Below are 14501 nucleotides of genomic sequence, written 5' to 3'. Positions count from 1 at the left end.
GGGCACCTCAAGATGCCACCTGGAATAAAACTAAGGACCCCCAGTCAGCCCAGCACTATACCCACTGAAATACCACACCCCAAGTAGAGACAAGTCAACATTTATCTCACATTAAGTCATGTTGTCAACTGATTCAGTCCCAAAATGCATTTCACTATCACTGGTGCAAACTTTCACCCAATCTTCCCTTCTGCCAAGAACAAATGGTGATCAGGTTTCACCACCAAAATCTTTGGTCATTACTAACATTTTCAAGTCATTTAAACAATCTGCAACCTCCATCGTCATTCTCCTTATTCATCCTTAACATACTCAATCCAGCAACTTAAATGAATATCCTTTGACTCAAACACCTTGTGTTTTAACAATGATAATCACAAGCTTTGAAAGGATATTTGTTTAAGGCACTCAAGCTGAGACTACATTGGAGAAACAACCTTTAAAGCACACATTAAGTATAGTTATCTCATTACTCATACAGTCAACTGAATCAAACTTCCCGAAATGTGACCAATGTTGACCATTTAAAACTTGTCAGCTTTATTTGATATTGTTGCTATATGCAACATAATGTAGTAGGAGGAGACTTTTCTTTAAAAGATGGAAAAAAATGACAACTAGGACACATTATAAAAATATTAATCTGAAATAAAACAACCGATTGTTTTGCTGGTCTTACACGTTCAACTGTGATGTCCAGCTATGTTCTTGATGTTGAAAAATTACCATTTTATGTACAGTTCAGGAGATAGTCATATCCCTTAAATCTCAAAAACAAATGAGAACCATCCTTTGGCTAACTTATGTGACTTCCATTGGCATAATATTTGTTCTTTCATGTATTTAATACATGTGATGGCAGTCCATGAATTTATACTTGAATTTCTAATTCTTTCATTTAAACCCTCTATGTGATTGAGCATCAATAAGAGTTATGAAATGGGTCATTGATACACCCAGGCAAAATACTCAACATGACATTTTGCACAGGAGATGAGAGATCAGTCAGTCCTGGATGAAACCAGTACGCCACAAAAATTCATTGATCTTTGACACAATTTCAAACATGATTTTTCATCTTCATAAAAGGTAGTAATACATTTTATTAAGGCCACTCATGACTAAAATGTAAATACTAGTCCCCGCAAAAGTAAGTTACTCCAACACAGAGTATACACACACTAAGTACACAACACTAAATAGACATCACTAAGAAGTCCCTTTGTTATACCCTATTGATGGAGAATTTGGAGCCCTACTGCACCAGGGTATCGATCAAGTCCTCCCTCTCCCCTAGAGAATTCTCGGACTCAATGTGCATGCTGTCATCATCTGCCCGCGAGTTGGGGGATGAATTTCCACTGCTACTGTCTTCAGTAACTTTCATCACTTCCTTCCTCTCAGAAACATGGTAAAGCCCAGCCAGGGCCTCCTGTAAAGCTCTGTAGCAAGCCACCAGGGGCGTGAAGCCACCAGCTCCATCACCAGATGACACTGCTTTTACATGAGCTATGTACCCTAGGCTTTCAAGAGCTCCCAAACCACCAACAGGCAGGGGTGGTCCATCTTCAGGACCCACAGGAGGCAATGGAGGTTCATATTCAAAAGGCGTTCCCTCCTCACTGGGTTTTGGTACTGGCAGAAAGCCAGATCGACCAAACTGGATTCCTGTGGAGAATTGACTAGGTGCTGATACACGCAAGGCCTCCTATATGAGCAAAAATGTAGAAAACAGTTAAATTATGATCAAGTGAAAAAGAGCAATGAATAGCATGATGGGAGACAGAAAAAGGGTTGATAAAGAGGTAATTTAATAACTTACACACAATAATACTATACTATTATGAACATCTAAAAGTAAGTTATGAAACAATGTCTTCCATTGTTATTTCATTCTCAAAATATTTTCTGTACGAAGGGAAGCATGCACCTCATCTTACAATACAATCTCCCCAAACCATAGTAATCAACCATTAATTTTGGTATCATCTCAATACTTCCAAATTCAAGGTACCAAAATATTACTTCAACACAATGGTATCTTAATTAAACCTACTAATTAAATTCATGATCTGCTACAAGAACCAATGCTGGAAAGCATGGTAAGAAGATACGTCACCTAATATGTTAATGACTTGATGATCCTATCCAAAAATTTCAAATACCACTTCAAACACCTCCAAAGAGCACTTGAAAATTTTGTTTTGGCTAATTTTATACTCAATCTGAAGAAGTTAAACTTAGTCAAATTCAAGGATAATTTGACTAAATGGGGTAGTTTCAGATACTGATGCAATTATTGATCCAAGTTCTGTCACACTTGCAGAATATTAAACAGCTGAGAAGTTTCCTGATGGGTGCAACTTGTTTTACTCATGGTTGAAGCAAACGTTTTTGCTTATGCTGCCTACCAGCTCATGATTCTGCTGAGGGAGAATAAGATGTGAAATTTGACCAAGTAACCACAGGCAGCCTTCACACAAGTTCCTAATTTTATTACTGGAAGTGGTCCAGCTGTTATTTTTGTACTATGGTAAAGTATATTCAATCAAACACCCACATAGTATTCATAAACAACTTTTATACAAATCTGGCATTATTCTCTGAGCAGTATGACAAAGAAGCAATAATTGTAAATGAAGAAATAATGGGCAATACAAAAGTACATCAAAGATGCAAGAAAAGTGGAAAAGGAGATATGAAATTTTAATCTGCCAAAAACTTTCTTGCGCTGAAATGTTCATTAATTGAGGCAAGTATAAACCACCCCAATGAGTGAAGTCTCACCTTCACCAGTCACTGTATATGAGAAATGCATGACATTGATAGAAAGAAACATGGCTGAAGAGGAGGGGTGATTAGTGAGAAGAAACTAAAAACCAAGAATAAAATATGAAATCTTAACCAAACAAGAAAGGAAAAGCAACAGGGAACGGCTTTTTTCAAATAAGTACAAATAAGAACATCAGTAACAGCACTTCCAACCCGCGCACTCTGACCATAGAACAGTACAAAAAGGAAACAGAGGAAAGGAGCGCCCATTTCCCACAATTGGAAATTACACCTGGGCAAGGGGAAGAGGGGGGTAGCAAGACTTTTACGTGGATATAATACATAGTAATATCTTATAAATAAGGTAATGGGGTGAATGGAATGAGAGGTAGGGTTTGAGCAATGTTTCCTGTAAAAGTATGACATCAATGTGGTGTTGGGTAATGTGGTGAAAATGTTCATGTTTTTTGTTTGCGACTCCATGGCAGTTCCATGTAAGGACTTCAAGGGTGTCATGTGTGAAAGTATGTGTTGTAATAGACATAGATGTGAAGGAGCTGTTGAAGGATAAATTTTTTTTGTCTTCGATGGTAGGAGCTTTCTGTATCTTGCAAATTGATATTATGCCACGAAACCATAGCTAAAGTTCCAAGGCATCCTCGGGAGAAGGTTGAAGTGGAGTGGATGAAGGATGACAGGGGGAGGGAGGTGAAATGGTGTGATAAGGGAGAAATCTTGATGCTTTCCACTTTTACTTGGTAGGAATGATTTAAACAGGAAAGAAAGACAATTGGGACAAGTGATAAAAACTACTACACAACAGACTATAATCATTAAATGGTTTTTCTGTGGAAAAAGCTGACATGATGTTTCACTCCATTTAATGTGTCAGGAAATGGTGAAGTGGTATATAAAGTATTCCTTTACACGGTAGATCTCTCTTTCGAATGCTCAGGTGGTAACACTAAAAAACATTCCTCCAGAGAAGTTTCGACTTTCCTTGATTCATGAACTCTTGGAAGCTTATCAAACAAAAAGGAAGGCCAGGCACCAAGAGAACAAAATAGGAGAAAAAATGAAGGTGAACAAATCAGACTTAGATTGGAATGTGCAAAAACCCCTCGTGCAGAGGAGTGGTACTTAACAAGCATGGAAACATTCAAATCATCATATATCCTAGGAATATGACAGAGCCCTATGTGTAGCTACTCAATTTAAAAGATATCACCCAAAAAGGAGTATTTATTTCAGAAAAATAGTTTTTATATTCAAAGAAAAATCCAAAAAGTCAAACACAAAAAAATACAAAATTACTTTTAATTTCTTCTACTATGTCATTCCAAAGCCAGAATGAAAAAGAAGGATGCGAGATCACATTTGCTGTTTACAAAGAGAGAAATATTGTAATACAGGATGCTAATTTCCAGATACTCTCATATGAGATATGCCAAATCATTAATATTAATAGTATATTTTTTCTAAATTTTAAATTGACAACAAAACCATAGGAATTCACTCCTATAGGCTATGTCTTTAAAAGAGGGTAGGCTGAAAACTAAGGCACACAACCTTGTAGATCGCAAACAAAATAACCTTCAGAAGCACTCTGTGTGGCATGTGGAAGTAACATTCGCCCACACTATGCATGCACAGGTTTGAGGTCTTTACCGTTAACCAGTGCATTTAGAGAAGTGGAAGTATAGAGACATGTTCTAAAGCTATACCAACTTGAGTTAAACAGCGTGTTATTATCAAATTTTTAACCGCTGAAAAAGTGACTCATACTGATATTCATCGTTGTTTAAAGCTGTTTATGGTGATGATGCTTTTGATTGGTCTACTGTAAATCGATGGGTAGTAAAATGTCATGGCTGCAAACCCGGAAAAGCCATAATTGTTGGTGAAACACAAAGCAGACATCCAATCACTGCCACAGACGATACACATCCCGAATTCATTGAAGATTTAATTCAAAATGACCAGGATATCACTCAAAAGCATATCGAAAACCATATTGGTGGAGTTTGTTGGGTTAAAGGCAGCCTGGCACCAATAATCTTGCAACATGAAAACACTCATCCACACACCTAGCATGCAACCGGAGAGGCCCACATTCCAACCACTCCTTATTCCCCTGATCTTGCACCTTGCGATGTTTTTTTTCTCAACCTTAGAGACACCGCAAGGGTAGTCATTACACCCCGAACGATGAGGTGTAGGCAGCAGAAGTTTTTCAGTGACTGAATGAAAAAACTTCTTCCATATTGAGAGAATGTTTTTGCCTAAACACTGACATATTGAAAAATAAATATATGATTTTGAAACTTAAGAACTGTACTAAAATATAATTTTTGCCCAATCTTGCTATTTATTTTTGGTCTACAAGTATGTGTGCATTACTTCTCAGCCTATCCTCGTACTTCGCAACAAATTTTATTATAGTAAAACCAGTGCTTCCACAATTATTTGACCATTGACTCATGTCATTTGATGAGCCAAATGCAGTGAAAGGTCAAACTCAGTCCAGGCTTTCAGGAAAGATCAAACTCGTCCAGCTCCCAACTGCATGGGTCCTAACATGAAAAATTTTATTCATGGCAGAATTTCATGCAATGCCACTGCAAAGGTTTTCTCAGCAGACTCTTCTTACGATATTCAATGCACTGGTACAAGGGTGGTCACATAAGTACCTGGCCTGACCTAGACATGGCAGTATTTGTTTGAAAAACATCACTGTGTTAGGAAGTACACAATCTATAAAGCATAAGTTTGAAGATGCCAGGTTGTTTAATATTTGTTTGGCACCCATCAATAGTGAACGCTTTCACTAAATTTGTGGAAATGGAGAATATTGGTCATCATTATGAGACAATTCTTTTACATTTAAGGCCTCAGCCCAACCAATATAAAAGCTGGACTGGATTCTACTCTGGGTGAGTCTGCTCCTTTGTTTACAACGGTCAAATATTTGGTAGCAGAGTTTAAATGAGGCCATACGAGCTGTCAAGACGAGCATCACATCGGTCGACCAAATGAGGTGACGACTCCAGAAACTGTGAAGAAAATCCACCAAGTGATACAGGATGATTGCCGACTGAAAGTGCGCAAGCTAGCAGACATAGTGGGCATTTCAAAAAGTGCTGTACATCGCATATTAACTGAAAATTTTGACATGAAAAAGCTGTGTGCAAGATGAGTACCGTATTTGCTCACACTAAAGCAAAACCAGTGTCGTGAAGGTGTTTCATTTGAGTGTTTGGCAAAGTTTCATAGATACAAAACAGGAATTTTGCAGTTTCATAACCATAGATGAAACATTGGTCCATTACTTCACACCCAGAATGAAAGAACAATCAAAACAAGGGATTCAAATGGGAGAACCAGCTCCAAATAAGGCAAAGACCATTTCATCTGCAGGCAAGGTCATGGCGTCGGTTTTTTGGGATTCGCGTGAGATAACTTTCATTGACTATCTTGAAAAAGAAAAAACATCAACGGAAAATATTATGCGAACTTATTGCAACGCTTGCGCGGAAGAAATCTAGCAAAAGCGGCAGCATTAGGCAAAGAAGTGTTGCTTCATCAAGACAATGCATCAGCTCACAAACCCCTTTATTGCAATGGCCCAAGTTCATGAATTAAATTTTGAATTGCTACCTTATGCACCCTATTCACCAGATTCAGCCCCCCCTCAGATTATTTTCTGTTCGCTAACTCAAAAAAATGGCTCGGCGGTCAGATTTTCCAACGGCGAAGAAGTGATGTCAGCTAATAACAGCTATTTTTAGGAGCAAGACAGTTCTTAATAACAAATGGTTTCGAACTTATTGAACATTGCTGGGAAAAGTGTAGAGAGCTGACAGGAGATTATGAAATGAATTGAATGAATGGGGAAAATGAATTTTTCTTTGTCGGGTCGGGTACTTCTAGGACCACACTCTTATTTCTCGGAAATATTAGTTTCACTGGTGAGAAATGCTTTAATGGGGGCAGTCTCAAGTGTCACAATTAACATAAAACTAATAAAATTATTGATTGAAAATTATTATAGAGTCTTTATTATTTGAAAGGTACTTTTCTAATCAAGTTTCAGGATTTTTTTAAAGTTAGGAATAGATGAGTTATCTATTTTTACTTCTTCATACATAGAAGCACTTGTTCAGCTATTCTAATGGCCATGGCTGAATATTAAGTGCAACTAGTCCTTAACCGTCCGGTCCATAACCAAACTTTCACAATTTGTTCTACAAGCGGGTACCCACCTACTGCTGTCAGGAATGACAGCAAAAGATGGTACTCAGTGGGCTGAGAACCAACAAGGGAACATCAAATTACAAGGCTTAACACTGTGCGACAGAGATATGGACCTAATAGAAAAATCAACATGCTGTCAATTCGCGACACATTCACATTACTTTTCACTCTGGAAATGGCTAATATCATTATGCGTCATAAGAATAAAAAAGCAAGTTCAACATATATGTAGCATACGATGAAAAAAATCCAGGGAAAAAACTACTCATATGGAAGATTTTAAGCTTCAGGAATTTGTCGCATTCCTGGCTATTCTGATAATCTCTGGAGCCAATAACTCTAACACTGACAATGCAAGGGAAATGTAGAAGTTGTACTCATATCCATTGTATTGTGCTGCATTGGGGATCAGTCGCTTCTGGAACATCGTTTGTTTTATTCGATTTTATGATGCCAATACTCATGCTCAGCGCATGCTGACTGAACAAGCTGCTCTAATACGAGACCTTTGGACAATGCTCAATAATAATTTGGCAAAACATCATAAGCCAAAAAAGCACCTGACAATGGAAGAGCAACCTATTGCACACAGGGGTCAAACTAAATTCACTCAATATATTCCATCAAAGCCAGCCAAGTATGGAATCAAAGTATGGTAGATATGTGATGCTGAATATTTGTATCCACTCGCTGGACAGCTTTACACTGAAAAATAGAGTGCCGGGCACGAGAAAACCTTGGTGGGAATTTGCCAAAGACTTGGTGGCACCATACAAAGGATCTGGTAGAAATATTACAATGGATAATTAATTCACTACTCTGCCATTGGCAAAATGTTTACTATCCTGGGATTTAACAATTGTGGGCTCTTTGAACAAAAATAAGCCATACATTCCACCAGCAATGGCTGCATCTAAAACATGAGAAGAATTATCCACTGCGTTTGGCTTTCATGAAAAAGTAACCATGTGCAGTTATATGACAAAAAAACAAGACATTAATTCTACTAGCATCACTGCATCAGGATACAAAGATTGGTGATGGTGCAAAGAAAACACCTGAAATGATTGAATTTTATAATTGTCAAAAGCTTGAGTGGACATGATGGATATAATGCTTGGTAGATATACTACAAAACTCGTCGGTGCCTCTATCATTCTTCTACAATATTCTCGATATAGCCTGTCTTGCAGCAAATATTATTATTATAAATTAATTAAAGTAGGAATAATAAATTGCCATCGAAAAAACTTATGAACGATGATTGTTTTATTTCAACTGGGAAGAGAGCTGTGAACTCCCTTTGTCAAAAATCGTTCAAATAGTGCCCAAATTATGAGGCATTTCGTAATCAAAGTGGTTATTTAAAGTTTTTTGTGTCGATCATAAACCCACATGTGCAGCCAACAGCCGGGAAACCTCAGGCAAAGTTAGATTCGACCAGATGGAAAAAGATTACTGGTACATGCCATATTTGCCTCAAGAACGAATTCAAAAAACTTAGCAAAAGTCATGTGTGGTATGCGAGTTCCCTGTTTGCGATGACCATTGTAACACAATAAGGTGTGAGGAGTGTGCAAAATAATTAAATATTTGTTATTTATAATAATTAAATTCTAATTTTTTGTATGGAACTGCATTATTATAAATAAAAGAAAAAACTTAAAAAAAAACCAGAATGATGTTTTTTACCTACTATCTTCACTATTGTTTATAATAAAAATTGTTTCAATGAAAGAAATAAACGATATTGTTGATTATTTATTCAAATGTCAAGTTACATAAACACTTTGATATATGGTCTCTTGAGCGTGTATTAACCGTTTTCATACACACAGACCTTAGTGGGAATCTGATCATGACGTAGAGGTTATTCATTTTGATAGTTAATAACTGTTATTGAATCATTGATAAAAATGTTTTACGAAAAATTGGTGTGCAACTACTTCAATTTTGGGGATCCGGGCAATTTTTTTAAGGGTAAGTCAATTAATTCTATTAGCAAAGCTGAAATGATACCCAGGTAACCGGTTGTGGACTGGACAGAGGGTCAAGCCTGATTTTAAGCAAAACCCAAAAACTGAACCCCAACTCCAAATTTAAGTTAAACAAAGCAGTTAAACGTTCTTAATAATTTGAACTGGTAGCATATGACCTTGGTAAATCATCATATTCTTTCAATATAATTTTTTCTGCTCTATCTTTTTGATGAAACAGTAAAATTGGCAATTCAAGGACACCATACTAAATGGTACGTGACTTTTTTGGCAAGCATATTACAAATCCGTTATAATTGTTAATTGGAATCTGCTTGGGGGAAGCTGTGTTGCAGTGTGCATTTTCAAAATCCTACCTTAGACAATTCCAAATCCGAGAATGATTTTTTTACTAGCTTTACCCCTAATATCCAACATACCAGCAGGACTAACAAAGTTTTATGAAATGAATGCATTTGGTGAACCATTTCTATCAAATACTTTCCGTGATTCACAATCCCGTAATTCTACTGCACTAAATCTTTATTTTACTACATTAATTGATTTCCAAGTTGAGAATATGTCAATATGTCATCAGTATATTCTGTAAATGATGCTGTCATTGCAATATTAGACAAGTGTCGTGAAAAAAAGCAAACATGGCAATAAATTTCTGACTCAATTCAATAAAAACCAATGGGTTTTATGTGGGCTAGGGTAAGGGAAAACAGTATGTCCTACCTTCCTCTCTGCCTCCAGTCGGGCCTCCTCCTCCAGATCCTCTATTTCGCGCTTCTGGGCAAACGTCTGGAGGATGCCTTTCGCATCACCATCCGAGAACATGAGCTCATCAATGAGAGCTTCCTTTGCCTTCACCTTGCGCCGTTTCTCCTCCTTTTCCTCCCACACTAACTCCCGTTTGCGCAGCTCCTCCCTGCGCAACTCCTCATCCAGCGCCTCCTCCAACTCCAACTCCTCTCGACTTACACGACTCTGTGTGGAATGCACAAACCAACAAGGATATTAGGCCTTTGTGCTGCCCCTAATGTATTATGTCTTGTGCTCCCCAGGGGACAACCAAACATTTGCGCCTTGCCAATTTTTTATTAAATATAAGCATACATAGGTCTAATATGGCTACAAAGTTGAAACATTTATTCAAGCAGAGGCCATTGTCTAGTAAAATTTCTCCACAATAATTTGATTGAAGGTCATTTATACATTGCACAAACAGCCCTAGTCCACCTTATATATCAGGGAGGCCAATAGAAGGCATTGCAGAAGAAAAGATACTTCCAGAATAACATTTCTACTTGCATGTTGGCAATTTATGCAGGAGAAATATGTTTAAGAGGAAAGAGGAAGAGACAATTTAAAATGATTGAAATTGCTATCCCCAGAAATACAGAAAGAACATTGAAATAAGGGGAACGGAGATGGGTAGAGAAGAGGTCATATGGAGACAGAACAATAAGAGCTTATACCTCAGTGTGACAGTTCAGTCACTGCTTACTCATTTGGCATAACGAGAGCTCTTTCTTGTTAGCATATGACAGCAAACATCTCATTATGAACGAGTTTGATAGTAGCTGTAACACTTAAAGAAGAGAATTCCAATGAAAATATAAACTACTTTCTCACCTTATTCCTCAAAATAATATCACGGTTTTCTCTTTTAAACTGCTCGATTTTTTTATTTGTGACTATTACATCTATATTATGTGTCAGGTTCCATATTATAGTCTCCAGCTCCTAGAAAACAAAAAGGAATCCATTAGTCATAATTTAACAATCCTTCTAAAATTCTAGACAAATTTCACAAGATGGTGGCACGTTCTGAATGCTTTCTTAGAAGCTACACTAGTCAATAAATGCATCGTTGAAAACTTTTCAACAAACCAAATATATCCATCAATAAAAACAATGGACCACTGTCAAAGTTCCACCACTCAAAACAAGTATTCTGCAGACTACCCAAGCACAATATAGAATTAATTGGTCAACCATGTTTAGCAGAAAGTCTCTCTTTGGGAAATATAGCACTAATTACCATTGACATAAAGGTAACAATTTTCTTACTGATTTCACAACTCTCCCTTAAACTTAAAGCCTAAGTCATCCAACTCTTATTACTGCCATTCCATTACATTCTATTACAAAGTATGTTCAAGTTATATGGTCTCCAGGCTTTGTCTGACAAAACACGTACTCTAGAAAGTTGAACCTTCCATTAGTTCTCAACATAATCTCCTGATAAACATGCACATTTTTATAACTTTAACAACATGACTCCATGGCAGCTAAGAACAATTCTGTATTGGTTCCTTTCACCCCCTAGAGAATAAGGCCGGTCTGTGACATCTTGGGTTTGTAGCCAGATAATGTCTGACCTTTGAACTGCTGCATTCATTAAAACGTACATTCATTCATGATGAATTTCGAACAGTGTTAAACCCGGCAAGTGGAGACAATGCATCACCATGCACACTTGTACACTAACTACAGACATTTTAAATGCTAAAAATGCTCCACCCTCTATCAACAGCATTGCCAACCTTGTGAACTTCACAGTGCAGCCATTGTATTCATAAAGAGTGACCAGACCAGTCTCTCCACCATAATTTACTATCTACTCCCTGCCTTCGAGAAAAAAATTAGATGACCTCTGAACTTGAACAAACCCTATACAAACAAACGATATCTGTTTTGCAGATAAATGGATTAATTACTGCTATTCAAAAGTAATACATTACCGACTATTTCATTAGTGTAAGCTAATATACCTACCCATTCCAAATAATTCACTTCAATGCATGCACATTCGAAGCCATTTCACTGTTTTGCTAGCAGAATTAACCTTTTCCACATTTAACAGGTGGTGCAAGTTTGAAATATCACCTTCCATTATAATCACAGCACCTGTACCATTTCTGAAAAAGTTGTGCCTGTCTATGAGCATACCTCAGAATGTTTCAATCTAAGATTAAATATGTGTACCAATAAGCAAATTATGAGAACTAATATCATAGGCACATCGAGAAGATAAAAAATATGGAAAAGAGAATAAATATCAAATAAAAGAGATCCTGAAGTCACCAGGGCAGAAGAAATAAATCACGCATGAAAGTTAATAAATTAATTTTCCTTCCATTAATTTGGGTTTTACCTCCATGCCAACACCTTATTGATTAAATTCAAATTCCTAAGTGCCACAAAAATAGCTTAGTTTTAGTCCTAACAGAATATTTTTGAAATTACTATTTTTACTGGCAATTAAATCCAATCATAAACTTGCATAGAAACTCACAAGGGACCCTGGCATTACTGCTGGTTCCATGACTGACTCCATAATTTATGGAAGTTTTGTCAGGCAGGAAGCTACACATTATAAAGAAAATTGCTAGTACTTTCCATAGGCTGATAACTTTCTTTAAAGTATCTTGCGTGACTTTGTTGAATTCCATACTTCTGTAGATAAGATACTTAAGTATTTTTACAGTGGTTTTGAGTAAACATCAAGATATTGAAAAGTAGCTATCAGCAGTCTTATATAATTGGGAATATTGCTGAGTAATGGGGAGATATCTTGGTACAAAGTGCGGGTAGGAGGAGTATGAGGAAGTAGTTAAGACAAAATATATTAGTATTAAAGTGATGTTTCACCAAACTGGTGAGAAGTGGTCAAAACGAATTAGAGTTCAGACTCATTTGAATGAAAATACTTTGTAACTTCCACACAATTTCAATTCGTACCGTTTATTTGAGTTCAGACCCCTGGAAAGCTCAAGCCAGGGTGAGCGTGCAAAGCCTAAACACATATTGCAAAAGACATTAAGGGCAAGCCAAAAAGGGATGACCTACTGTTATTGTCAAATGTGTTACTATCACTGAACTTCATAAAAAAAACAAGAGGAAAATTAGGCATGAACTCCACAATGCAATTCAATAAAATTGACTTTTTTAAAAATAATTGAATATATTTTCTGCTCGGAAAATAACATTTTAGAAAAAATTTTATAAACATTTAACTTTTAATTTCAATAAATAAAATATATTCAGCGAAAAACCAAAAATTACTTTGATCACTTAACACTTATTAATTTTTGAAAACGCCAGCCTGAACAGACAATGCTACAGTCTTCAAAGTGTTATCAGAGAACTACCATGATGTGGATTAGAAAAGTGGATCTTCACGAATATTACAAGTGGATCACCCAAACCATGGAAATGGACAGATAAAATTCCCATATGCTTTTCACCCACAATTCATTTATGCAACTCACACTTTTTCATTTCAACCAGTCGCATTTCTTTGCGGTAGAAATAGCAGCTGGAACTATTATTCTTTATTCCAGACGATCTTCATCGCCTTCAATTCTTCTGCCCGTATTTGTTAAGGGCGCCACGAGGTTGAAATTAGTATCACAAAAAAATCGAACAAGGGTATCGTGGCCACAAGTTACCAAAGAAAATATGACTAATTTTGACTTAAATTCGAATTAATGAAACTGACAAAAACTGAAATTATAATATGAGAATAACCATATGCTATAACTTCCACAGAAGTAGAGAACATTCCATTTAGTGAATAGTAGTCAACCTACCTCCAAATAATCATTGTACTCCCTCAAAGTTGAAAAATCTTCTTGGCGCTTATTGAAGTCTTTCAAGATTCTTTTACGAATATCTACTTCCTTCTCAACAACAGGATCTTCGAACAGCTGCACTCGAAAATTACTACGACGAAGGGGAACATTGCATTCGGGGCAAGAACCAGAGCCTAGAAGAAATTGTACAAGTATTAGACTTAGACCAAACAGAGGGGTACAATGAATATAATAACATCACGCTCAGTTACATGAAAAATATATAGAATTTTGGGGTGTAATTTTTACGAATTTTAACCTATGAAACAATAACGTTCATCAAAGGTAAAACGAGACCTTTAAGAAACAGTAGATCCACGCAGCTTTCACACAACGTGTGACCACACACGTTGACCATAAGTTTCAAAGATGGATTCCTATATTTCGTCGTTTTGCAGCGAGGGCAAACTTGATCATCCATTCTGATGACCTTCAATTACTTCTTTAGGTAACTAACATGAAAGAATGCCCTACGATTGCCCGGACCTTAACAGTTTCACTCAATGGCGTTTTACTTCACATTACACTCGTCGATGAATCTATCATGATTTTCGTCAAGATACCAACAGCATAACTTAAACCACATTGCTCAGATAGCGATGAGTGTTCATTTAAGTAAAAAAATATCTTGAACACGTGCACGCGCACACACCACAGACCGGACGGGAAATGGACAACTGAACAGCTCTAAAAAATTACGCTCGAAATATTCGATTACCGTTTCGACCATTTTGATGATTTCGATATAACGGTTTTTACCGGCAGGTTTGAAAAATTGTGTTACGATTTCTGTGTTCTTCCTAGGTTTAGTATTTACAACTTCCTTTATCAGATATAAGGGTGCATTATTGGC

General features: G+C 36.8%; 1 protein-coding gene across 1 annotated transcript; it reads right to left on the bottom strand.

Annotated features, from left to right (window-relative positions):
- Positions 1 to 243: 243 nt before the first annotated feature.
- On the bottom strand, positions 244 to 14297 carry Mat1 (CDK-activating kinase assembly factor). The gene is made up of 5 exons (XM_071585197.1): positions 13946 to 14297; positions 13607 to 13782; positions 10644 to 10754; positions 9744 to 9995; positions 244 to 1708 (listed from the first exon to the last, which is right to left on the bottom strand). Exons 1-5 carry the CDS (start codon positions 14067 to 14069, stop codon positions 1256 to 1258), a joined length of 1116 nt encoding a protein of 371 aa, XP_071441298.1. The 5' UTR covers positions 14070 to 14297; the 3' UTR covers positions 244 to 1255.
- Positions 14298 to 14501: the final 204 nt, after the last annotated feature.

Source organism: Hetaerina americana, unplaced genomic scaffold (assembly GCF_022747635.1).
Source record: "Hetaerina americana unplaced genomic scaffold, ioHetAmer1.1.p SCAF_1, whole genome shotgun sequence".
Taxonomy (NCBI): Eukaryota; Metazoa; Arthropoda; class Insecta; order Odonata; family Calopterygidae; genus Hetaerina; species Hetaerina americana.
The sequence above is the reverse complement of the archived record's forward strand: the minus strand, read 5'-3'. Positions and strand labels throughout refer to the sequence as shown.

Coding starts and splice junctions, on each gene's coding strand:
- Mat1 (XM_071585197.1), bottom strand. CDS start 14,069: ATGGATGATCAAGTTTGCCCTCGCTGCAAAACGACGAAATATAGGAAT. Junction 13,783..13,945: donor GGATCTACTGTTTCTTAAAG/GTCTCGTTTTAC, acceptor AATTTCTTCTAG/GCTCTGGTTCTTGCCCCGAA. Junction 1,709..9,743: donor GACTGGAGGCAGAGAGGAAG/GTAGGACATACT, acceptor TTGCTCATATAG/GAGGCCTTGCGTGTATCAGC.